This window comes from Peromyscus californicus, unplaced genomic scaffold (genome assembly GCF_007827085.1).
Source record: "Peromyscus californicus insignis strain IS unplaced genomic scaffold, ASM782708v3 Scaffold_6__1_contigs__length_162567912, whole genome shotgun sequence".
In the NCBI taxonomy this organism is placed as follows: domain Eukaryota; kingdom Metazoa; phylum Chordata; class Mammalia; order Rodentia; family Cricetidae; genus Peromyscus; species Peromyscus californicus.
The window spans coordinates 69,522,025-69,549,108 of NW_026294584.1; the positions used below are offsets into that span (position 1 = coordinate 69,522,025).

A 27,084-nucleotide genomic window follows, 5' to 3' on the forward strand; every position below is an offset into this window, starting at 1 on the left:
CAAGTTATCCTGGTTGGCTTGCTTAGGTAGATAGATAAACTGCTTAGACAGGGTCTGGAATATAGCAAACTCAATGCACGTCTGCTTTTGCTGCTGGCATCTGTAAAGTCAGGCTAGGAAGTACTGTAGCCATTAAATTTTATATGAAAAATATATACTACTTTTCCTGTCTTCAAAAATTTTTATCTCATATCATCACGGTCCTCATTTTTCTCAAGTTCTACAACTGTAGCCCAGATGACAAATATTTACTAAGGTGAAAAGCCATAAGAGCGAAAATGATTTTACTTTCTTTTATAATTCATAAAAACACAAGTGTGTTATGTTTTAGGGCAGTCCAGAATCCACAGCATTTGTCAAATAATGAAAGATAATTATAAATTAATCTTAGGTTACAGTTCTCAAAACTTCTCAGTTCTTTTTCTATTTTGCCTTCCGTTCACTCTGCAGGAAAACGGTCGCAAACTCGTGCAAAGGAAACTGATGCAGTAAATACCAATACTACCTTTATCACTCCCATAATAATAGAACACTGTTTTGCTGAGAGCACACCACCGTTTCTGCCATTCAAACCCCAGGAAGCTGTGATCTGCAAAAAAGCAGGAGAAGCGCAGGTGAGATACTAGACATGACTTACATAATGCCATTTCCTTACCACACAGGGCAGGTCAGCTAATACACTTTCTGAGCTTCCCTTTACCTCTGACGTTAATCCATACTTCCCATCCCAACAGACAAGCAGCAGCAACGGATAAAGTCCAGTAGAGATGGGGCCACCACACTTATGACTCTTTCAACTGTCTGGCCACCAAACTCTCCCTACATAGACAGTCTCCAAAGGCATCTGACTACACATTCTCGAAATAGCTGACCCATGAGGTCTGATTTTCTCCAATTTGTCATGAAAGGGAAAGGGGGAGGGGAGGAGTGACTTGGATCATCTCTACTGCCTCTTTCAGCTTAAAAAGATTTTTTAAAAAAAAGTACAAGTGGAATATAATCCGAAGGTCCGCAGTGACAGCTAAGGAAAGCTGATGGTCATAAAGAGTCCCCCTGCTTTCCACTCCCCATATCACAGCACCACCCCCAGATTTCCTTTTATTTTGGTGCTGAAAGGAGACCAGCTGGCCAAGGCACAGTAACCAAGGCCAGTGGAGAGGGGACGCTGAAATGAGTAACAGCAGATGAGATGCCAGGCTGTTCTGAACCACAGCAGGCCAGTGTGTGCTAATGGTGAGAAACTCCAGCCTTGAGAAGACAGTCGTGGCCTGAAGCTTTCCCAGAAGACGTAGGACACTGCTCTTGAATCACTTACAAACACCCCGGGTTGCACTGAAAGCCAGACCTAATGCTTTGCTAGTAAAAACTAGGTAAAACCAAAGTGGCGTTTCATGTTTGGATAAGGTCACCCACATTTTCTTCATCCTTTAACTGCCTAAATAGAACACTGCTTCCATGAGTATGCCACAAATACATTTTATCTTAGGATGGAAAAAAACCAGCTTTCATGTTGTCATTAGCCCTATGGCTCACCTTTTCTGCGTTTTTCCAGGTAGCCGGCCTTTAGGACAAAAGGAAGATCCTGGGCTGCAATGGGAGGAAACTGGTTTCCTGCAGGAAGCGAGAGAAAGAAAAAACAGTGGTAATTCACTTTGGAGAAGCCATGCTGACCTCATCTCATTACTTCAGTGTACCTTTAATTGCTGCAATTACTCAAATCAGATCTGGCAACCTTACTTCAAATCCATCCCATAGGCTCCCTTCTTTCCTCTTGTAAATCTTGGGTTAAAAAAAAAAATTCTTGTTCCTAAATACAAATGCAGTATATTCTGCAGCTGAGTTATCTCAAAAGGGTGATACTTTCAATCTCTATTCAATAAACACAGAACTATAGCAAATAAACACAACAAATCCCAGCTAGAGAGGTGAGGAATTTCAAATGAACCACAGATGCATCTTTACATTTCTATTGGATTGGCTCTTCAATAATTTAAATGCCATCAACTCTTACCTGTCTATTCTTACTACCATAAACTGAAACAAAGCGATTTTTCCCCAAAATGAAATACAGTATTTGTTTCTGAGTCCACATCAAATTCTCTCTCCCCCATCTGAATTTACAGAGAAACCCTAAATCAAGAGGGTATGAGTCTGCTTTATGCTTTAGGTTTTTATATAAGGCATTTACGAGTCTAAGACTAGATCATCAGAAGTAGCATTAACAAACAGTAGATTTCTATGAAAAACTTAAAGATTAAGCTGTAAGTTAAAGTCAGTTAGAAACTCATGGGAATATGTGACAGGTCGTTCAGTAACTTTACTGGTGTCTTGGAAATTTCCCCAGCTCTTTACAAGAGTGATAACTAGATAGACAGACAGACAGACAGACAGTCGACAGATGAATAAATAAATAAATAAATAATTTTTAAAACATCATACAGAAATTATATCTAAGGGGACAACAAGTTGGGTCAACCATTAAGTTAACTAAGGTATTGTGGAATACCTGCATCTCACTGAGTAGCAGTACCACAGTCTTTGCACTTCCATTGGGCAAATATCTTATCGTAACACAAAATAAATGTTCTCTGGGGCCACTGAGACTGCTCAGCAGGTAAAGGTGTTTGTTACCAAGCCTGATGACCTGAGTTTGATTCTCAGGAGACACAAAGTGGGAGGAAAGAACCAGCTCTTGTGGGTTGTTCTCTGACCTCCACAGGGTGTGTGGACACATGCACACACACACAAATAAGCACAATAAAAATTTAGATGTCCTCCAAATTTCAAGCGGAAAACAAGTTATTCTGAAGGGAAATACTTTATAATGTTTTTAAATTTTATGTGTATGAGTATTCTGCCTCCATGTATGTCTATGCACCATATGTGCACAATCACACTGAAGGACAGAGGACAGTGTGGGACCCCCCTGGAACTGGATTACAAATGACATAAGCCCCATGTGGGTGGTGTACAGCTGATGGTAGTAAGGCTGTACCAAACATGCTGCAGAGCAAACAGGTCACTTTGTATCCTCATCCTTCAGCACAGCTTACCGTCAACAGGATCAAGAGTCTATCCTGGATCACAGCAATTTTTAAAAAGCTTGAAATATGAATTAAAAATCAACACAAGGGGGGCTGGAGAGATGGCTCAGAGGTTAAAAGCACTGACTGCTCTTCCAGGGGTCCTGAGTTCAATTCCCAGCAACCACATGGTGGCTCACAACCATCTGTAATGAGATCTGGTGCCCTCTTCTGTATACATAATAAATAAATAAATCTTTAAAAAAAAATCAACACAAGTTCTGACTCCTTAGTTCTACATTAGCTTCTCACTCAGTTTCTTCTCTTGTATGAACAGGTATCAAGGGATCAGAGGGACTCAAAGACCTTTCACAACAGACATCTCGGATTCATTTCCTTCTCATATTTTTATGAGAAGGTTGGTGGCCAATTTAAATACTAGACTCGTGAGGAACCTAAAACCCCTTTCACTATTTTACCATTAACAAGTCATTATGCTATTATGGGCCTCATTGTTCACATTTTTATAGTTGTTCAATCTTGACTTCATGCAATTCCTGCTAAGTTTCTGAGCGCCTCCTTTGCTGCCTACAATTTTCGTTTTATTGCTTGGCATTTATATAGTCTCCGACATGAACACTAAACCTTTCAGCTAGCACAATCTTCCCACCACTTTCATACCATTAAAAATTCCTGTTTATATTGGAAAAGAAAGGAGAGAGATTTTTTAGTCTGTTCTTGGCTCATGTGCTCTTTCACTGAGTCAAATCTTGGTCTAGTCAAATACTGTCACCACAGGATGAGATTATTTTCCTTGAAATGCAAAAGTTAAGGATAAACTCCTCATCAATCAACTGCCCCCACCAACGCTAACAAAGTACCTATGGGCTAATCCAAACCTTTTATTAAAATACTATTTTTATTAATGCTTGAGAATTTCATACAATATATATGATCATATTCACCACCTTCCTATGTCCTTCCAGATCAACACACACCTCCTTTTTGTTTTGTTTTTTTAACAAATTTGTGCTGCCCAAATACTCCTGGGTGTGGGGTCTGCCCTGGAGCATGGCTGACCAACCAGGAGCCACACCTTAAAGAAAGCTGACTCTCCCTATCCCAGCAGCTATCCACTGTCAACAGTTCCTCAGCTAGGAGTGGGGTTTTGTGTCCACTACCCCACCCAATCTCCCACGGAGAATTCTGTCTGGCTTGAGCTCAGGCAGGTCTTGGCATACTGTCACAGCCACTGGTGAGTTCATATAAGCACTGTCCTGTCATGTCTGGAAAACACCTTTTCATTTTAGTAAAAATGAAAACAAAAAAAAAGAAAATTATAGGTCAATCTCTCTGTTGAACATAGATGAAAAAAATTCTCTTAAGCCTAATTCAAGAGCACATTACAAAGATTATCCACCATGATCAAGTAAGCTTTACCCCAGAGATGCAGGGACGGTTCAATATATGTAAATCAATGAATGTAATCCACCACATAGATTCAAGGACAGAAACCACATGATCATCTCATTAGATTCAGAAAAAGGCTTCTGACAAAATTCAACATCTCTTCATGATAAAAGTACCAAGAATCTAGGGAACCAGGGGACATTTCTCAACATAATAAGGTCAATACACAATAAGAACCCACAGACAGCATCTTGCCAAACAGAGAAAAATCCCAAAGTATTTCCACTAAAATTGGGAACAAGACAAGGAGGTTTCCTCTTTCCTCTCCTATTCAGTACGGTGCTTGAAGTCCTAGTTAGAGCAGTAAGAACAGTAGAGCGAGGTAACGGGGCACAAATAGGAAAGGAAGAAGTCAAAGGATCTGTATTTATAGGAGATATGGTTCTACACATAAAATACTCCACCAGAATACCCCTACAGCTGATAAACATATTCAGCGAAGTAGCGGGATACAAAATTAACACACAAAAATCAGTAACCTTCCTATATACCAACAGCAAGCATACCGGGAAAGAAGTCAGGGAAACAGTGTCATTCTGGATAGCAAAAACAAACAAACAAAAACTAAAACAAAACAACCACAAAGCTTGAAATAAATCTAAGTGGAAGACTTGTACAATAAGATCGTATCCAAATCCTTTTCAATTCTTCACTTTCACACTTAGTGTAAGTCCACAAACTGAGGGAGAGAGTGCTTCCCTTATCTCTTCTACATTCCCATGACGAGTCTGAAAACAGGCCTGGTCATTTGGTAAATTTACTCATTTTAAGAACAAATATTCACTTAATGCTTGTTTGATATTTGATGCACATCATATAAGGCTTCACTTTTGGAGACTACCACCTTATTCCACTTTGAGAACACTTTCCTACTCATCCATTCACGAATACTTGTCTAACTTTTCTTAAGAAATGGACTCAGAAGTGCTCACAACCCTAGGTAACTCCAGTTCCAGAGTACCCGCCATCCTCTTCTGATCTCTGTGGGCAGCAGGCATGCACACAGTGCATGGACATACACACAGGCAAACAGACACACAATAAAATAAAGAGATCCTAAAAAGACACCCTGCTTCTGCAAATCTATGACCGACACGAGCCGCTTAGCCTCTCGGAGACTGAAGTGTCCTCATCTAAAGCATGAAAACACTCAGTCAAATCAACTCTAAAGCCGTCTCAATTCTAAGACTCAAGAATACACCCATACCCATGTAGTTGTTGTGCTTTAACGAGGACTGATCCAAAATGTGGAATGTGCAAACTCTTCCTCCCACATTTTCTTCTAGATAGAGCAATTAGTGATTTCTCTTACAGCTAACACAGAAAGAACTGCCTTATATCATTGCAAAGGCTTAATTTCTAAATCAAATCTTAGCCTGAAATGTCTGTAAAATAAAGTAAGCATATAAATTAATTTTTATACTCTACATGGGTAATTTGGACTCTGAAATCATCTGACCATGTTTTGGGTAGCAAACAGAAAGCTATCACATACTCAATGGACATATCAAACAGTAGCCTCTAAGAGAATACCTGGTGACTGAAAGGTTTCGCACGATCCCTCCACAGAGCCCGCTTTCTTACCACTGTTTCTTCTCTGGGAGGGATGAGCTGTTCGTACACCAGTGATGGCGGCTGGAGAGGCTACTGTGCTAACTTCCTGAACTGAACAATGGGGAAGGGTGCAGGAGCAGCTCACAACCCAGCTTAGACTGGTCCCTTTTCAGTTCTTAGAACCACAGAATTCCCAGGTAGAATGGCTGCCATCTGGCACTGTGAAAGCCACAAAGCAAAAACTGACTGCCCTTAGGGTAATTCCAGTTTGCCTTTATTAACTCTACCTCATGAAATGAAAATTCCAATAGCCTCATGAGAATTCTATTATACCCCCAATCAGCCTGTTTGGGACCAAAGAAGACAACAGTCATCCATGCTATAGCTAATGTATGCAGAAATGCTCATGAATATGAGCCAAGTGATTAAGCATTTGCTCAGGGCCAGTCAAAAGTGTCTATCTTACGCTACATAGTTGTTTGTAGCTACTATTAATTTTCATGGATATCTACCAAAATACATAAAATTCAAATGGCAAGAGTCCCGAATAATTAAGAAAAATCTGAAATAAAGTATGTTCATCAGTAACCATGAAAGCAGCTGTCAAAAAGTCACAGGCCAAATCACGCTGCCCACTGGGTTCCACTGCCTGTCTCTACCCACTTAGAACCGCTTCTTTTAATTCAGAGGATGCTCAAGCGTCTAACCAGAACCTCAACTGAAGAGTGCTGTTTCAGCAAATATGCAAGATAGGATTGCTGTCCCGCTCTCATAAAAATTAACTTTTTACTTAGATGTTAAAGATTGCTGTAAGATTTCTGATTTTTTTTGGCCTAAAAATAGACCATTAAGCCGGGCGGTGGTGGCGCACGCCTTTAATCCCAGCACTCGGGAGGCAGAGCCAGGCGGATCTCTGTGAGTTCGAGGCCAGCCTGGTCTCCAAAGCGAGTTCCAGGAAAGGCGCAAAGCTACACAGAGAAACCCTGTCTCGAAAAAACCAAAAAAAAAAAAAAAAAAAAAAAAAAAAGAAAAAAATAGACCATTAAATATAACATATTTGTAATAGATGGAACTTGTTTCTTACAGAAGTTAAAATACGATTTTTATCCTTAAAATCTAATTAGTAATTTATGCAAATTCTGCAAAAAAAAATCTTTCATTTGTTCTCAGGGATGATGATACAGAATCAAACACTTAAAGATAAACCGCAGGTTCATTTCAGAGACAAAAACTACTATTTTGAGTGTTCATGGTATCAGGAACCCTCTATGTTCTTTTATTTTGGTCAACTAAAAGCTACATTTTAGTAATAGAGCTTTACATTTTACAGAAAGTATCTAAATAAAATTTCACCTTCTACATGGAGTAAATTCTGAGCAACTTTTATATGCCTGTATTTTTTCTTTTAATAATTTATTTATTTTTATTTTATGTGCATTGGTGTTTTGCCTGCATGTATGTCTGTGTGAGGGTGTCAGATCCCCTGGAACTGGAGTTACAGACAGTTGTGAGCTACCATGTGGGTGCTAGAAATTGAACCCAGGTCCTCTGGAAGAGCAGTTAGTGCTCTTAACCACTGAGCCATCTCTCCAGCCCCGTTACACGCCTGTATCTTAACCATTTGCTCTATGAAAAAAAAAAAAAAACAACTGAATTCAGAAAACAATAGCCTTTCAATAGCCAACACTGTATAAGCATTAAGAAAATAAGACACAAACTTAAGCTGGGCAATGGTGGAGCATGCCTTTAACCTAGCACTTAGGAGGCAGAGGTAGGCAGATCTCTGTGAGTTCAAGGCCACCCTGGTCTACAGAGAGAGTACCATGACAGTCAAGCCTATACAAAGAAATCATGTCTTGAAAAACCAATATAAATAAATAAACAAACAAATAAATAAATATAGCCAGGCGGTGGTGGCGCACGCCTTTAATCCCAGCACTCGGGAGGGAGGCAGAGCCAGGCGGATCTCTGTGAGTTCGAGGCCAGCCTGGGCTACCAAGTGAGTTCCAGGAAAGGCGCAAAGCTACACAGAGAAACCCTGTCTCGAAAAATAAATAAATAAATAAATAAATAAATAAATAAATAAATAAATATAGAAGTTTAAAATGGAAGACACACTTTTCCTAAGTTACAAATATATTTCCACATCCTAAAACTTTCCACAAGCACTCTAAATGTTACACAATTCCATTTATACAATTATTGGGGGAATTTTAATGTCTGTCTTCTTTACCACACTGAAGGTGACACAGATCTGAGAGTGCTCTTAGAACCCTAGTCAAAACATCAGGCCCTCTGTTCATGAGCCTTAGTTAATAGTTTGTGAGGAAGCGAGGTAGTAGATCTCACTACCTTTTGTTCTCAAATCTTTAGGGCAAACTACAGAGAATTATTACAGGGATGTAAAAAGATAACACATAAGATAAGCTAATCCCTTTAAAGGGCTGGGTATTATCATTATTTGTAAATAGCTTATTTACCATAAATCCATTGTTCTTCACTTAAAAAAAAAGAACAACTACAGCAAAAATTGAAGTGATAAACCACTTAGAATAAAAACTTAAAAATTAAACACTTTTTTTGAGATAGGGTCTAACCCAGGCTGGCTTGGAATAGGTTATGTAGAAGAGGCTAGAACCAACGCGCTACAATCACCATGCTGGGCGGAAAGCTAAGCACTTTTATTTCCATTCCATCTACAGATATCAGTAAGAGAAACAACTGCTACAGGAAAAAAAAAGTCCCTTACTATACAGATTAGGAGAAATGAAACCATATCTCAATTAACTTATTAGCCAATTATTTATTAGTGTGCATTATGTACCTTCTCCTGAATTTTACCTAAAGTAGACAATATGAAAATAAAATTCAACTTCACTGAAAAACTGTCAAAGCTATTTTAAAGGCCAGCTGTTCATGTATAAAAGTCAAAGCATAACATGCTATTCTACATCAAACACAACCTTCTCCACATCTCCATATTACAAAATTCACTCATTAAAAACAACAGCCCACTATCAATAGCATGATGACAAATAGCAGCATGGTTCACTGAAGCAGAAACTACAACTAACATTTATTGAGGCTTGACCACAAACTAAGCACAACATTGTCATCATCTCATTTCATTCAACCACAATCGCAACATTAGTTCTGTTACCAACAGGAAATCAAAGTCACAGCAAGTATAGCCAGGATGTCAAGTCTATCTTGCAAAGCTTATAAAACCTATTTTCTGAAATGCTATGTTCTACCATTGGTGTAATAAAAGAATGTCATCTACAGAAGGTGTCATTACTCCATGACATTAAAGGAATCATGACTATCTAACATCCATGCCTTAACAGTAGGATACTTGTAATTTGTCATGCACATAAGATCCTAGAGTATCTGTTCCATCTTCTTTAAGATATTAGGGCAGTTTTGCTCCCTGAGCATATGAATGAGAATGGTCCCCATAGGCTCATATATTTGAATATTTGGTCCACAGTTGGTGAAACTGTTTGGGAAGGATTTGGAGGTATGGCCTTGTGGAGAAGGTGACTTACTGGGAGTGGGCCTGGAGGTTTGAAAAGCCCATCCATTCCCAATTAGCTATCTCTACCTTATGGTTGTGTCGCAAGATATGAGCTCTCAGCTATGCTCCGGCACCATGCCTGCCTGCTGCCATGCTCCCTGCTATGATGGTCATGGACTCTAACCCTCTGAAACTGTACGCCTCAAATAAACTCTTCTATATGTTGCCTTGGTCATGGTATCTTATCACAGCAATAGAAAAGTAACTAAGATGCATATCTTTTTAAAAACTTCCATATTAGTTTAGAAATACATAAACATAAGCAAATCAGTAAAGAGAAAACTTGTATTTTTGGATGGAAAAGAGGTTTTTCTGTATGCAGATCCCTCTGGCAAACTGATTAGAAGAAATTATACACAATTTGGACTTAATTCCTCGTCCTTTCTATTTGCCCATGCTTTATTTTCATATAGGCCATGGGATGATTCGTTTATTTTTACAACTATTTCATGTTTGTGTTTTAAGTTATAAAACTTTAAAATCTAAGAAAATTAGTAACTTTTATAATTTCTAACGTTTTAAGAATTTGTTTTATTCATTTATTTTTCCTATTATGTACACATACAGGTTTGGGTTGGTAGGACCAGAGACAGCAAAGTACAGAGTTATACCAATCAAGCATAGTACAGTTTATGGTTTTGGATTTGCTTTAAAGAAAGAGAACTGGTACAAAAACAGCTGTCATCCTATTTGCGATTTCCAAATCAATCTCAGGATTAAGAGGTGGTTACAGTAAGTTTGTTAGCTTGTTTTTTTTTTTAAGTAAAAATAAATATGTAGTTTTAAAATAATCAAGCATGAAATTATTTTATAAAAAGTAAAACAGGGCTCAGTTAGGAGTCTATTCACAGCTCTACTCTGATCACTTGGAAAGTGGACTTGATTATTAGAGCAAACCAGTCCTGATTATTGTCATGCTCAGCCATTCACTACCTGCTCCCCTAAAAGGGCAACCCCTCTGTGGCATTTCCCCTCTTTTGCTATTCAAAGCAATTCTGTTGACTTGAAGCATCTTCCTTAAAATAATAATAATAAAGCCGGGCTGGGTGGTGCACGCCTTTAATCTCTGCACTCGGAAGGCCGAGGCAGGTGGATCTCTGTGAGTTTGAGGCTAGCCTAGTCTACAAAGTGAGTTCCAGGTCAGCCAGGGCTGTTACACAGAGAAACACTGTCTTGGAAAAACAAATTAAAACAAACAAACAAACAAATAAAAAAACCCACCAGAGGTTTATGTGTGTTTTTCCTGCCCTCTCTTTTTCCACACACATAATGCACAGTCTTTTCACGTAACAAAAGGACCTCACATAATTCTCTTTGACCAATATGGGTATGAAATTCATGCATCCTTGGTTATTTTTAATATTAGTTCAGTAGTATTTTACTTCCATACACAAACAAAGTATTCTGTAGCCATCAGTACATGACACATTTAGGAGGGCAAACAGATGTGGAAGGGGTGGGGCAGGGAGCAAATCATTACATAGAGAAATGTTAAAGTTATGGAATCCGGGTGAACAGTAGAGGGAAATGTATATATTCTTCTTGTAGTTTTCTGGCTTAATTACCTTAATTATCAAACACCAGATCAAAATGAACTGAAACTACAAATGTCATCTATATTTATCAGAAAAAGGCCAAAATTCAGCCCTAAGCTTTAGTCATCAACATGAAGCAGGAAATACAAGTTTTCTGAGCCTCTGCCCATAAGGTAACCATCTAAGGATACACAACTGGTTCCTGGTACCGAAATGAGAAAGGAATTTCTCCATGTGTTTTCAATGTCCTCAGCAGCATTTTCACAGTATATAAAACAAATATTTCAAAGGACTGTTTTATATAACATCATTCATATCCGACCAACAACTAATACCAAAGCAAAATTCAGTTAAAAAAAAAAACAACTACGGAGTAGAAACCCCAGGCAGCCCAGGCATGTAGCTCCTCCCAAACAGCTTTATTAAACTCAAGAGTAAGACTACAGCAGATCATGGCTGGCATCTTGCACTTTGTCCAGACCATGCTGCAAACACCATTGGCCTTGTCTAACTTTTAGTAAGCACTGCATCCCAAGCAGAAGCTAGCATGTTCCCTGCAGGAAGCCAGACAATCCTCTAAGAGTGCTGCTTAAGTCAAAAGCCATACTCTCTAACCACCAGCCAATGCAGGGGTACAGTGGATGCATGTTCACTTGTAAATTCACATTTACTTTACATTTATAATTTTCAGTGCCCTCACAGGACAATAAGCTTGGATGGCTATTATCTTAATACAAAACAAATCAGCAATTGGTCAAAAGCCTTTAACAACCATGTCAACCTTAGCTCATAAAATTTGTGAGTGATTTTTGTTCCGTTCTGAGACAAGGTTTCACTAGCCTGGAACTCGCCTCTGCCTTTTGAGTGCTAGAATTAAAGGCATAAGCCACCAACAACCTGTTTTGTTTTTTGAGACAGGGCCTCATTTGGTGGCCTAGGCTGGTCTAGAAGCAGTGACTGTCCTTGAAATCATGCGAATCCTCCTGTCTCAGCCTCCTTAGCACTAGAATTACAAGTATGAGCAAGCATATTTAGTTAGCCTGTCCAACTCTGAAGCCTATGTCTGCTTCATCTGAACAGATGCATAGCACATTTTCCTGAGACTGATCGAATGTCAAATCCTTTCCGTGGGGTTACGTAACTGGAAGAAGTATGAAGTATTACTAGCCACGGAACAGTGTATTACCAGAGAATACTAACTAAACCCTCACTGTTAGAGCAGATGCTTTCAGCGTGTTTTTCTAGAACCTGGAAATAAAAGCCCAGCATAAGCTTACTTCTCATTCTAGCCTTGCCTTTAAAAGGAATATGTGTTAGCAGCCACACGTGGGACTAACTGTGGAATACCTGTTAGCAGCCACATGAGGGACTACCATGGAATACCTGTTCAGCAGTTAGGAACATGTACTGCTCTTGCAGAGGACCCTAATTCAGTCCCCTGCACCCTGCTGGGGGCAGCTCATCACCGCCTGCAGCTCTAGCTCCAGGGAGCTGACACCTTTAGCCTGTGAGAGCCCCCGCACCCACACGCACATACCCATTCACTGATGTACTGACATAATGAAAAAAACACATCTTTTAAAAACTTGTTTATGGGATTTGTAGAAAATGTTCTATAAACATTCAACACAAAATTGAAAGAACATTGAATTAATGATGCAGGGGGTAAATTTTACAGATTAGCTTTGAGTAAGAAGAATAATTTTAAAAGTCTTTAGTACATCTTTCAACAATGGTCTGAGAGACTGACATAATAAAAAATTATACATATATACATGTAATGTATGTACAGATACAAATAAATACATATAGATAATATGTAACACATATAGATAATATGCAGAATTACTAACTCACTAATCAAACACTTTTGAACACCCGAAATGCACCAGACACCGTGGTGGGATAAGGGATGCAGTTCCAGTCCTTTCTTTGAGCTGTTCGTGACTAGGTGCTACTGAACTGGCGAAGCCATGAAATTCAGAAGGGACCAGAATGAAACAGCTGGAGGACAGGCAGATGGACAAGCCAAGAGGCCATGGTGACACTTTTCTGCCACCTTAAGGACTTTAAAGTGAGAAACGCTCCAACGCAGCTGTGCACTTTGCTCTAGTTTCCGAATGGATCCAACAACGTACCCCACCCTGACCCAAGCCCAAGTTTGAGGCCTCAAAGTCCAGATCCTCCTGCCTCAGCCTGCAAAGTCCTGGGATTACAGATGTGTACCACCACGCCCAGCTCCAATCACGTTTAAACTTTTCAGTCACCAACATGAAGCAAGAACTACAAGAAAAAGAAACTGAAACAGAAGACAGCCTGAAAAGTACCCGTTTTTAGTCAACTAATTTTGTCGTTTTCTTGAAACTGAGTATTCACGATATGCATATCAGATGCCAAATGCAGGCACTGGTATTTATCCCCAGGAAGATGTAAGAAAGCAATGATGATGTGTCTACTGTGTGGACTATCTTCCCTCAGGGCTCCCAGAGGTGACAGGGCCACCACTGTGATCTCTTCTCCTGGTTAAGAGTTGTCAGACCAGAACAACTTCAGCACAAAGGGTTAACTTTTTAGCTAAAACAACAATGCCAAAGCTAACACCTTGGAGAGCAGCAGTATTTGCTAATGTGCCAGGAGACAACAATGTGGCTTCATGTAAACAGTGGCGGTCAGCCTCACTTGAACATCATGCTCTGGGGCTCCTCTGGGAAAACACTGGAGGAGGCGGCAGAGTCAACTCTGACTATTCACCGCTCACAAATCTCTCAAAAAGCCAAAGAATATGCACTCACTAAAATCCCCTGAGCAAATACGGACCATGACTTACTCCAAATCAACTAAAAACAGTGATAGATACAATATTCTATTATATATTTTTCCAAGAATTTGGCTGTAATTAAATCATGTCTATATGGACCACAATGCATACTCTCAATGAAAATAGAAGTTATATAAATTTATATAAATAATACATTCTCCACTTTCTTAATATTAAGATAAGTCATTAATTAATTAAATCAATTAGTTGAATTAAGTTTTCACCTAAGCAGTCTTAAATTTCACACAACTGGGGCTGGAGAGATGGCTCAGCAGTTAAGAGCACTGGCTGCTCTTCCAGGGGACCCGGGCTCAATTCCCAGAACCCTCTTGGCAGCTCACAACTGTCTGTAATTCCAGTTCCATGAGATCTGACACCTTCACACCAATGCACATAAAATGAAATTTTAAAAAATTTCACACAACCAAGTTCTAACGAACACTGAAAATGTTAAAAAGTTTTTAAAAAGAACCTCACAAATTCTTCAGCAGATGCTGCTATGGCAATTTAATATTTGGTTCACTTATCTGTTACCAATCTAAGAAAACGGGTATGATATTATAATAACACATATGAGTAACTGGTAAAAGCATTAGTTTATCAAATGATGACTCTTTCATATAATGTTTATGGGGGAAAATATTTGCATAGATGCCACATGAATTCTTGCAGATACTTAAGAAAAAGATAAACAGATCAACAGAAAAATAGGTTAAAAATCTGAAGCAATTCAGAATGAGAACAGAGCCAATGTAATGACTTGCTATCCTGCCCCAGGACTCCCACCTTTACTGCTGAGTTTACTCCAGAAGTTCAGAAATCACAACTGCCTTCGGGTTAGCATCTGGGGCAGGGTTTGCTAGATAGCGCTCAATGGGCAGTCAAGTATCTCTCCAACTAAACACTACCATGGAATTCCACCATTTAACTTATGGGGCTAGCAAGCACTATCAACAGTGGACAGAGTGAGAATTGACTGTACCTTCATGAGGTCCTGTGGACAAGAATCCTAAGAACTCAACTAAAAACCTACCCTACAAAATAAACCACAGTACCTAATATGTGCCACAAGAGAAACACTATCTGTGGCAGGAAAAATAAATGAAAATGCCTGTCTAGAGAAAGTGATATTTATTTTAAATGTATAGGCATTTAAAATAAAGCAGAACTAGAGAAATATAATATAGAAAGATCTATACTGCCGGGCGGTGGTGGCGCACGCCTTTAATCCCAGCACTCGGGAGGCAGAGCCAGGCGGATCTCTGTGAGTTCGAGGCCAGCCTGGACTACCAAGTGAGTTCCAGGAAAGGCGCAAAGCTACACAGAGAAACCCTGTCTCGAAAAAAAAAAAAAAAAAAAAAAAAGAAAGATCTATACTATACAGGCATATCCCTAATGCTTGAGAGATAAACACAGCAACAGAATACACAAACTGATACACACTTTTCAATTTGAAATACGGGTTCTGTATTTTATGTATTCATACAATGCAGGAAAAGCACACCCAGAACTGTTCGCAGTTCTTAAATCTAGGAAGTAGGCTGTTGGGGAAAGGTAAAAACATTCTCTTTATTAGAATCATGAATTACGTATTTCTACATAACACATTTTTTAAATAGAAAATAAAATTAGTATCTTAAGTAATCTTAATTATTAAAACCATAACCAGACAACTACACCAAGAAATGTAGGAGATTTGACAATACAGGTGCAGGTTCATAGTACAATAACACAGCCTGAAAACAATCAGCCTGCTCTGGGAGAATGTACACAGAGCCAGCTGTCCTTATTTAATCCACATCTCACACATCCACACAAGTTGCACTGTGCCCGGAAGGTGAGACTTCTTTACCATTCCTGAGGAGCACCCCCCTTCCTACTACAATTAATAGAAACTGCCCAGCTTGCCCCTGAAGACAAATCTCAACTCTCTAAAACTTTTCCGACTGTAATAATAAAAATATCTGAGGCAAAACAAAATACCTGTTCTCTTTTTTTTATATAATTTATTTATTTTTATTTTATGTGCATTGTTATTTTGCCTATATGTATGTCTGTTTGAGGGTGTCAGACCTTGGAGTTACAGGCAGTTGCTAACTGCCATGTGGGTGCTGAGAATTGAACTCGGGTCATCTGAAAGAGCAGTTAGTGCTCTTAACCACTGAGCCATCTCTCCAGCCCCCCTGTTCTCTTTAAAAGACTAAAGAATATATTCTTTTCGGAAAGATAATTCTTACTAGTGAATTTTAGAGTTATTTTATCTATTTTTAAATTTTTGTTTTATTTTTATTAATTTTTAAGTGACATGAAAGTAATGGGCTTCATTCTGGCATTTCCATACAAATGTGCCATGATACCTTTTAGTGTTTTTAAATTTTTTTCTGAAAATAAAGTGAATTTAAATTTGTTGACTTGGGTTGAACATTCCTAATCTGAAAATCTGAGCTCTAAAATGCTACAAATTCCAAACTTCTGGGTGCTACGATACCACATGTGGAAAGTTCCACCCTGCCATCGAAACACAGCTGTGGTAGACACTGCATACAATTGCCCTTGGGTTATGTGTATAAGGTGTATATGAAACTGAAACCATTTCATGTTTGGACCTGAGTCCAAGTCCCAAAATAGCTCATTACTTATGTACAAATATTGCAAAATCTAAAAGAAAAGAAAGTGGAAACATTTCTTAGTCTCAAGCATTTTGGAGAAAAGGTATTCAACTCTTTTTACACAAACAACAAAATGATCTATGGTTTTTCACTCTGTCTCAACTTAAATGTCTTCAAACTCATGTGAATATGCATTAAAAATTGTGCCAGGCTTTAACTGGTATTCCAAATTCCATCTGGGAAATGAATTTTATAGCCAGGCCATAAACTTCTAAAGTCCTGAACTTTTAATAGATATGCTGACACACTCTTAAGCATAACAGTTCTAGCAACTGCTGTGGTAATAAATCTGTCTGTTTCTATTATGCCTGTGACAAATCCATTAATATGAATGATGTCCACTTCACACAGCACACTCCACAGCAACTGCTCAAGTTATGTCATCTCCATTCTGAGTAGCAAATCAGTAATCAATATTGGTAAAAGCAGCAGCTAATCCTTTGTAAAATCACTGCTTCTGTGATTGAAGAGTTTGTTCAAAACACACGGTTAATCCCTCTTCATCTGCTTGAGCCTTCTATTCATCCCAGCCTCTTACTGTGCTGGCTGCAGCAGATTAATATATCTCCACACGCTAAACATGACCTGACAATTGACACCGGGGAGTGCTGACAGGCTAAGCTCTACAAACACGGGCCTTTCAGAAAGAAAGGAAACTCAAATTAACGGTCAGAAACCCGAAGTTTACAAACACGCTTACCACTGCCTTCCCAACTCCAGTGCCTGACTTATTGAGCCCCAATGGTGTGAGCCCCTGATTTTGGTGTAAGTCTTCTAGCTGGCTCTAGAATAAACTAGTTTTTCATAAAGCCGGCACTGTTTCAGCCTTTAAAGGAGAGACACTCACATGGTGAGAACTACTGGGAGAATTCTCAGGTGTGAAGTCAGAGTGACTGATCCCAGCTCTTCCAAGTGCTCCACTGGAAGAAACTCTCACAAAGAAAGGACTTCAGTGGTTAATACAAAGCTTTCGATGGAAAAACAGACATTTTCACACTGAGAACTGATTACCAATATAATAAAACATCTGTGGTAACAGAAACAGATATAAACACATAAAGCAAAATTCACTGATTTCTAATCCAATCACTCTTAAGGAAAATATTAAATGTTATTTAAAGTCCCAACATAAATTTCTGTAACAGTTATTTCGACTGAGATACTCTATGCAACCTTAATTGAAGCTACATCAAACAAAATGCAAATTCATGTCAAATTAAGAGCATAGAGAAAAAATTATTTTCAAAGCCAAGATAAGGAATGAAATCAATTTTTAAGACAACATAAACAGCTCCTTTATATAAACTGCTTGTCATATCCAATTTAGGTGGGATAGCCACCAAGCTATTACTAAAGTCTAACATCTGTACTCCTCCTGACAGGCTGCAGACACCTCAGGAAGGAGAGATGTGTGCAGCAGGAAGCCCACAGCACAGGGACCTTAGGAGAGACGCCAAGTGGTCGACACTATCATTTGCTTCAGAAATAAAGACAAGGTACTAGAAGTTACTACAAAACATGAAAATAAGGAGGCTGTGGCAATTTGCCCTCATTGGGGAAGACGGAGCATGGGCAAAGCCTGTAGTTAAGGACGAAGTAGAGTAGGAGGAGCCAGGGAGCCATACCTGGCCTTTAAAAAACAAAATAAAGATGCAGGGCAGAGAATACAGCTGCATGACAGAGGGCTTGGCCTAACGTGCCCAAGGCCCTGGGTTACATTCCTATCACCAACAGAAAAAGGCTAGCAGGGACAGGGAGAGGAGAAGGAACCAGAGTCAGGAAGGAAAACACTTGCGGTGACTGGGAGAGAGGGAACCAGAGTCAGGAAGGAACTTCCTGTGTACTTCCTAACTCATCTCATCTGCAGCAACAGTCCCTGTTTCTTGACTATGCTTTAGTTCAACGCTTAGCTTACAAACTAACTAAATACCAACACTGTAATTTAGAAATCTACTAACTTTAATCTTATTCAGTAATCACAGATTCATGTATAATGTTAAATAATGAATAATAAGTTAAAATGATAACTAGAATTTATAATTTTAAGGCAGGACCTCTGACGTACTGCATGTCTTAGATGGTATACTGAGCATTTTAAGAGGGCAATACTAAAATCTAACCGCTTTTTAGATATTAGGCAAAATAACGTTACTCAGTTGAACTTGCTATAAAAAGAATTCTAGACATCACTAAGTCCTACAAGATAGCCAGCTCTAGTTAGCCTTGCTGAAGAAAAAAGACAGCAATACTACTAGTTCAATATTATAGGTGGTATGTCCATGCCAAGGATATGTGGAAAATACCCAAGCAGTGAAATCTGCCAGCAGCTAAGAAGAATACATTTCAAAATTCTTTTGAACATTAAAAACCACTTATAGGCTCCAGCAAACAATGCAATTTCATGCCATCTTGAAATACTGGTAGTCCCTAGTACAATTATGATATTGTGAGCTAGGCCTCAATCTAAGTGCTGCTCAATCTAAGGCTGGAGAATCATGAGTTCAAGGCCAGTCTGAGTAACTCAGCAAGTACTCATCTCAAAAAAAAAAAAATACCAAGTTCAAATTATGTAGGACTTTTTAAAAATATGTCATATAAACCATGTATTTATGCACAGTGAAATATTTCAGCTTTCTTTGAATCTCCTAATGAAACTCCTTAAAACCTAGACCCTAGATGGTATTTTCTCTCAAACAGATGTGTAAAATATGTATATAATAAACAGGGAGAACTAAAAGATCTCAGAGAAGATAAAGCTCTATTTAAAGCAACAGTGATGTCTATAAATAGTTGATGTTTTAGATACAATTAAAGTAATTCAAACAATGAATATTTTTAAAATGAAGGTAAATAAATTTTTTGCAAAAATGTAATTTATAACTTCTTTCAAAAGCCCTTCATGTGGGGCTGGAGAGACGGCTCAACAGTTAAGAGTGCTCAGTGCACATCATGAGGACCTGAGTTCAAATCCTCACGACCTACATAACAAGGAAAGCCTGGTCTCAGCATGCCTGTAACCCCAGTGCTGTTGGGGGCAGAAACAGGGAGAGAATCAGTGGGACTTGCAGGCCATTAGCCTATCTGAAAAGTGAAGCTTCAGGCTGAAGAAGAAACTCTGCCTCAAAGAAATAAGGTGACAGAGGGCAACGATGCTCTCGTCTATCATTGCTCAGTGCACATAGGCATCCATACCTGTACACACACAACACACAGACCACCCACATACAAACACACCACTGTCACACACACACACACACACACACACACACACACACACACACACACACACACTCACTCACTCACCCATGCACGCAAGCTTTCATGTTCAGAGACCCAAGTAACCAAATCATAAACTTGCAATACACTTTGCCAGTGATAATGGACAGAGAACAAGCAACAATGGCGTCACAGTGTATTTTAACTGAGTTATCTTGCTAGAACTCAGGCACCAGCTCCTCTTTAGATGAGGCTCATCTGCTGAAGTTTCACATATTCTCAGAGTTACCCTAACTCTGAGATCTCAGGCTTATAGGTACTTTTTCACTGATGCTTTAGTAACAAATATTTTCTTACTGAACTGTCAATACAGGCTTTTTTGTATTTTTAATTATGCTAATAAGATCAATATTACCAAATTTAAAAATAAATTAAAAGAACAGTACTATCAAGGCTTTTTGGTATAAGGAAATCTCAAAAACCAAGAAAAAGTAGGAAAGGAAAGCATGGTCATATTAAATAACAGTGACCAAATACCATTAAAAAAGTCCTTGTGGGGACTGAAGAGATGACTTAGCAGGTAGAAGTACTTGCAGCCAAGGCTGATGACCTGAGCTTGATCCCTAGATCTCAATGTGGTAAGCAGAGAGAAGGACTTGATGATTGTGCTTTGAGCTCCGTGTCTGCCGCGGCAGGCACACTAACAAACATGCACAAATAAGCCTAGAAGTTATTTTAATTTCAGTGTAGATGCTAACATAAAAAGATACAGTCTAGCAGCTTATTCAAAATTATTTCAAAATCACAGGGATCAAAGAGCATCCTTTCAAAACTCACCCCTTTGTCATGGCTCAGGCCATCACAGAAGCACACTGCTCATTTGTCCTGCCACTGATCATTTGGGGCAGTGCTGGCCACATTTCTCTATTGTCATATTATTGTTTTTTCATTTATAAATAATAGGCTTCTTATGGGGAGATCCTTTGAGATGATGTAAGCATCCTGTTCTCCCTCAAACTTGCACACACTTGCTAGACTCAGAACTCACTGGTTCTTCTTTTCACTTAGATCACAAATGGTGACGTTTTCAGACTTTTTACAGAATACATGAATATGGCAGATACTCTTTATTTGGCAGAGCTGAAATCTAGACAAAACCTTGAAATTTGAAAATTAAATAAGGCAGAGAGAGTAAAATTGGTTCTTGCCTTGGTAGACTATAAAAACATGATTTGATCTGAGTGTGTGTGTTTATAAATATTATAACTAGCCAGCAACCAGATATGGTACCTTATGATACGTATATTTAAAATAGTATGGAATAAAAACTAGCCACAGTATAGTCACCCTTTATGGAACAAACAGCTCAAATAAGAAGGTGCCCCCTTTTACCCCCTAACCTCCATCCTGGTGACAAGATGGCTCACTACCTCTAGACTTCAGTGACAAAATGAACAGTAAAGGCAAGACCGCTGTAAGCTTCTTTCTAACGCGCATTCCACACTCTAAAATTACCAACATCGTGCCGTCTGTGCAAAACTTTTGTTTGGTTGGATGGTTTGGTTTTGGTATTTTGAGATAGGGTTTCTCTGTGGAACAGCCCTGGCTGTCCTGGAACTTGATTTGTAGACTAGGCTAGCCTCTGACTCACAGAGATCCACCTGCCTCTGCCTCCCAAGTGCTGGGATTAAAGGTGTGTACCACCACCGCCCAGCCGCAAAGATTGTTTTTTGTCTTATTTTTACTACAGATATTTTATGCACCCCTTGAGGCAAGTGTAACAATTGTTTCGGTAAAGTTTACCAATAATATTTCAAAGAAAATAAAATCATAGTTCCTCTAAAAAAAACCTCCTGGTTATGACTTATAACACAGCAGCCATTTTATTCTGTTGTTTATATTAGCTGGTATAAATTTCATCCAATAAAAGCCCAAACAGTATTGTTTCTGTGAGACAAGTGTTAGAAGGGGGTAATAGACCAGCTTGCCCTAGCACAGTGGCTAGTGATCACAGGGGCTTTAAATGATAATCAGTTGGGGCCCAGAGGAATGAAAGCAAATGGCACATCAGTCCTTTCCAGTCAGTGCCTGGCTTATGAAGTTCTCTGGACTCCACAGAGAAAACAAGTCTGAGCACTTGTCCAAATTCAGCCTTGAGGGTTTAATGGGTGAGAGAAAATGAACTGGTGGAATTTAAGAAGAAAACATACCTATGTGACATCTAATGATAAGGAGATGATATAACTGATACTAAATATAGGGATGTGCAACACCAATGGACAGGAATAAACCCTAGACAGTCAGCTGAGTACGCCTACGTCTGCATAAAGCACAGAGGAACACACGCCGATGTGTCTGGGCAGAAAAGGATGTAAATAACTACAGTACCCACATATGTGCCAAAATTCAATACATTCATATAATCATCTTTGTTTGCTACTTAATATTTACTTTCATCATCAACAAAACAGAAATTTACAAGCTGTTTGTCAGTAAGTTACAAACTGACCAAAGTACCACAAATTGGATTTTGAAGATAATGATAACATATTAAGCAAAAAGAAAAATCAGTTATTTTATAGAAAATAATTAAAATTATCAAAGAAAAGGCTGAACCATAATTATGCCTAGAATGTATTACTCAGTAAGTGCATATTTTTGAAAATGAAGGCTATTAGATAAAGATATAAAAGGAGGACAACCTTCTTTGTACCAGAGCTTAGTTTTCCTTTTGTTAAACATCTGCCTGCATTTCTTTCTGGGCTGTGTGGGTGTGTGAGCACGTGTGCTGTGGTGCACTTGTGCGTGTCAGAGGACAACCTTCAGCAGATGGTTCTCTCCTCCCATCAGATGGATCCTGGGAACTGAACTCAGGTCGGGCTTAGCAGCCCGTGTCTTTACCTGCTGAGCAATCTTGGCAGTCCAAGTTTTACTTTATATGAAATTATATTTACCATGGTGGGTCACAGAGCAAAAGGAAACAAAACTTCCATTAATGGCAATAACCCATAGGAACATATCAGAAAAACCAAGGCTACTGCAGTACTTTACAAAGAACTTGGCAAGCACTTAAACAGCTGGCCAGGGGACATTCCAAGTGAAACTTAACCCATGTGTGCTTGTTTTCTGGGAGCCAAGTGTTTTTATGGCTTGTAATCTCAATTGGTGGCAGATAAAAATAACATTATGTAGTTAAACTTTGTGTGCATGCAGCTGTGCAGAATCTACAAAATTTATTCAATAACTTTCAATAGTGCTGAGAATTTTACATTACATTAATGCTGGGTGCAGTGATAACATGATGTATTCACCCCTGGCAGTCTTGATGATCTAGTCAATACATCCCACATGCGACAAAGGTGGCATTTTCCAAATAAGAGCATTCTGGGTAACTACAGTCTAGATGTATTACATTCAAGTGTGCCAGCTGGCCATGTATTCTGCAGGTCCACACTACGAGTCACAGTACCACCTCTTGCACTTACTATAGCTGTCACAGACTGGTGGGATACTCCAAAAGGGAATGAAATGCCATTTTACTGCTTTCTCTTCCTGGCTCTTCCCTGAGGATATAAATGTGAAAACTCTTTGTTTTCCATTTTGGTAATCTGCATTGAGACTGATTGCCCTCTTGGGGATGTACAGTAATTTGTAATAAGTTAGCATTCTCTGTAGGTACGGCCTGGCACACTGCAGCTTTCTCAGTTATACTGTTCAGCAGCTTTTAGTCAAAGTATCTCAAGAGGAGTGCCAACAAATGCTGCTTTAATAAAGTAATTCCACAATTGGAATCTAAACTTACGACCTTCAATTCCCCAGAACTTGGTTTCAAAATAAACTGTAACTTTTTTTGTCTATTCCATGTCAATAAGGCTTATCTGCCATTCTTTAATGAACATTTACTATAAACTCAGAATATGTCAAGAACCTTGCTGGACCATGAGATTTTTATTTAGATAATTATAGACTCATGAAGTTGTAAGAAATAGTACAGAATCCAAGTTGGCAGGCAGGGCTGCAGGAGGCCGGTAGAGAGGAGAGGCTGTGTTATGGTACAACTTTACATGACGGTGATTTATAAAAATAAAATCACACTGAAATCCTGACTGAAATAGAAAACTTGTGACTGGAGAGATGCTCAGAGGTTAAGAACACAGGCTGCAGCCGGGCAGTGGTGGTGCACACCTTTAATCCCAGCACTTGGGAGGCAGAGGCAGGCAGATCTCTGTGAGTTCGAGCCCAGCCTGGTCTACAAAGCGAGTTCTAGGACAGCCAGAGCTATTACACAGAGAAACCCAGTCTCAAAAAATAAAACAAACAAACAAACCAAACCTGGCAGCTCTTCCAGAGGACCAAAGTTCAATTCCTAGCACCTATATGGCAGCTCACAATTGTCTGTAATTCTAGTCCTGAGCAATCTGACACCCTCCTCTGGCCTCCATGGACACCAAGCACACTCACATGGTGCGCAGACAGATATATATATGCAGGCAGAACACCCATAAACATTAAAAATAAGAAGAAGATGAAAGGAAGGATGGGAAGGAAATCGCACGGAACACCCTGCACGCTTTGGCCAGTGGTAACCTTTTATAGAGCTGCAGTGCAATAGCACGACCAGGGGCCACTCTGACAGTGGTGCCATTCACCTGTCTTACTCAGATGTTCCCATCTGAACCCACCTGCCACCACCGTGTGTATGCGTGTGTGTGTGTGTGTGTGTGCGTGCGCGCGTGTGTGCACACGTGTGTGCGTGCACAATGAGTTCTATAGAATTTTGCCACCTGCACAGGTTAATGTGTATACATACCACAGTGAAGACACTGAATTAGGTACAAAGATCCTTTCTGTCCCACTTTTATAACTCCCTCTGTTCTCCATTTCTACAATTTTTCCATTCCAAGGATATACTTGGAATACTGCCTTTAGAGTCTGGCTTTCTTTTTCCACTAAGTGTAACTGCCTGAGAGTCATCCAGCTGTCATGTGCACTAACAGTTCACTTGTGCTTATTGCTAAAGACTAGCATGCTTCTCACCACTCACTCCCCAATCCACTACAATTTGACTTCGCCCGGGCCACTCCAGACACCTCATAAAATCAGGACAGCCACAAATCCCCCAGGACAGCCATAAACCCCCCAGTGTTCAGTGAACAATTTCTAGTGTTTATCTTCCTCTGCTATCTGGAGCACCTGTGTCTACCATCCACCGACCCTTACCTGAAGTTCTCCCCTCCTCTGGCATCCCGCCAAACTAGTGCCTCTTGGTCTTAATTCCTAAGCAGTCTGTTTCCATCTCCTAGACTTGTCTCCGCATCCCAGTTAATGATGACATCCTCTTTGAGGAGCTCAGCCTTAGTGTTTTCATTTCTCAAAACGGTTCCTGCCCCTCCCAGTGTAAATTCTCCATTATACCCACCATCCTTGCTCTATGCTGAAGGGGTCAGCCAAAAATCCTTCTCCTAAATTTCAAATCCATATTTTCAAATAACTCTTTTCTAAAACTTAACTCATTACTCTCTCCTCACTTTAACTGAGCTAATTCCAACCACTCCCTTCCATCCTACGGTGTCTCTACGAACAGTACCATGGCTGTATAGTCATTTTAAAACACCAGACTCCTCTCCACCTCTTTATTCACTGGCCACAACAGAGCAGCCACTAAATCTGGCCAACTCTATCTCTAAAATATCTCTGGAGTACATTCCTTCTTCCTATTTCCTTACCATCACTTCTTTAGTTTAAGGTCTTATCATGTCTCATTTTTCTTGGGTCATCAAAATTGCTTATCCATATATCTGGTCTTCCCACAATATTCTCCAGATTTCTTCAAGAAGCTCTTACCTAGCCACAAATCTGATATATCTGAATTAAAAACATGTAGTAACTTCATTGACCATATGGATAATTGATGTTTTTCTGTTGACTTAGAAGACGCACATGAATCTACTAGTATTTTAATTATCATCTGCAGCCCCACACTCCCCGGTCAGCGCCCCACCAGCCACTTAGGCCATGGCCTGGAGGGCCTTCCAGTCCAGTGGCCCTGGCTCTGCTGTGGGCACAATATTAAGTTTAAATGAAGTCGCTATTTTTCTATTTACCAACAAAGACTCGGAAGTCAGATGTGAGGGTGAAAATCTGCTAGATCAGAGAAGCCAAGAAGCAAACAGTTGACCTGGCTTTTTGGCTGGAGATCCAGCAAGAGACATGTCTCCTCACTCATCCCAAAACCAAAAGGAGCGCCAAACTCTAGTCCCAGCCTTTCCTTCCTTTTTGTCTTCTCTATCCAAATTCCTGGCTTCTCTATGGCTAATTCTGGTCAGCTAGTCACTGGCTCCACCCTGATTCAAGGTTAACTTTATTAACAGTCTCGGATAGTCACAGTGTGATCAAATATCCTGCAACAGATAATGTCTCAATGTTTAGCATATCATACATTAGACCCTTTAAGATCTGTCCTCCGCCCACTTCTTCACTTCTCACACTCTTCACACATTCACATCCTACATACACACTTCCCATACTACCTTGTGATTCCTGATTACCCTGCTTCCTAAGCCAGGGACACAGGTCTCCAAATGCAGAGTCTGGAGAGCTCTCTGAGGGAACCAACATGGTACAGGACACTTTCAGGAGGTCCAATGAGTTTAAATCACTGGTTGATATTCAGGAGTAAAGCAATAAATGTTTAAATAAAATAAATACAAATACTCTAATTTTAGTATTAACAAATACTTTAAACATTGAATGTAAGTCTGTCTTGTCTGGAGATAGCAATATCTGGTTCTTTCACACCAGGATATAAAATTCAAACACACACCTAAAGTGATAGGAAAGTGAAATGGGGTGGTTAATATAATCTTTCCAGACACTTGAATAAAGTCTAAATTATGAACTGTCAAAGATATTGTGAGACATTTTGTCCCTGAAGACACTAAATAATGAAACAGGGAAAAACAATGGGAAAAATAAAATAAAATTTGCTAAATATAAATAATAGGTGTTAATAGTTCATTGGGAACTGGATAGGATTCCCCAGGTGGGCAAGGATTGGGCTTTTAAACCTGTCTTCATTCTCCTGCTCTGCCTTCAGAGGCTGATAACAGAGTGATCAAACCACAGCTGCAGACAGGCATAGTACTCTTCTGCTGACCCACAAGGTAAGAACTCAACTAAGGGCCAGCAAGAAGGCTCTGTGGCTAAGGATGTTTGCCACCAA

At 39.5% G+C, this 27,084-nt stretch overlaps 1 protein-coding gene across 1 annotated transcript in view; it reads right to left on the minus strand.

Annotated features, from left to right (window-relative positions):
- The window catches only part of Skap2 (src kinase associated phosphoprotein 2), a 163,410-nt gene that overhangs the window by 57,970 nt on the left and 78,356 nt on the right, over positions 1-27,084 (minus strand). Inside the window, exons 5-6 of the mRNA XM_052721033.1 lie at positions 1,534-1,611; positions 506-589 (exon numbers count right to left, since the gene is read on the minus strand). Coding sequence (XP_052576993.1) covers positions 506-589; positions 1,534-1,611 — 162 coding nt within the window. The remainder of the gene's footprint in view (positions 1-505; positions 590-1,533; positions 1,612-27,084) is intronic.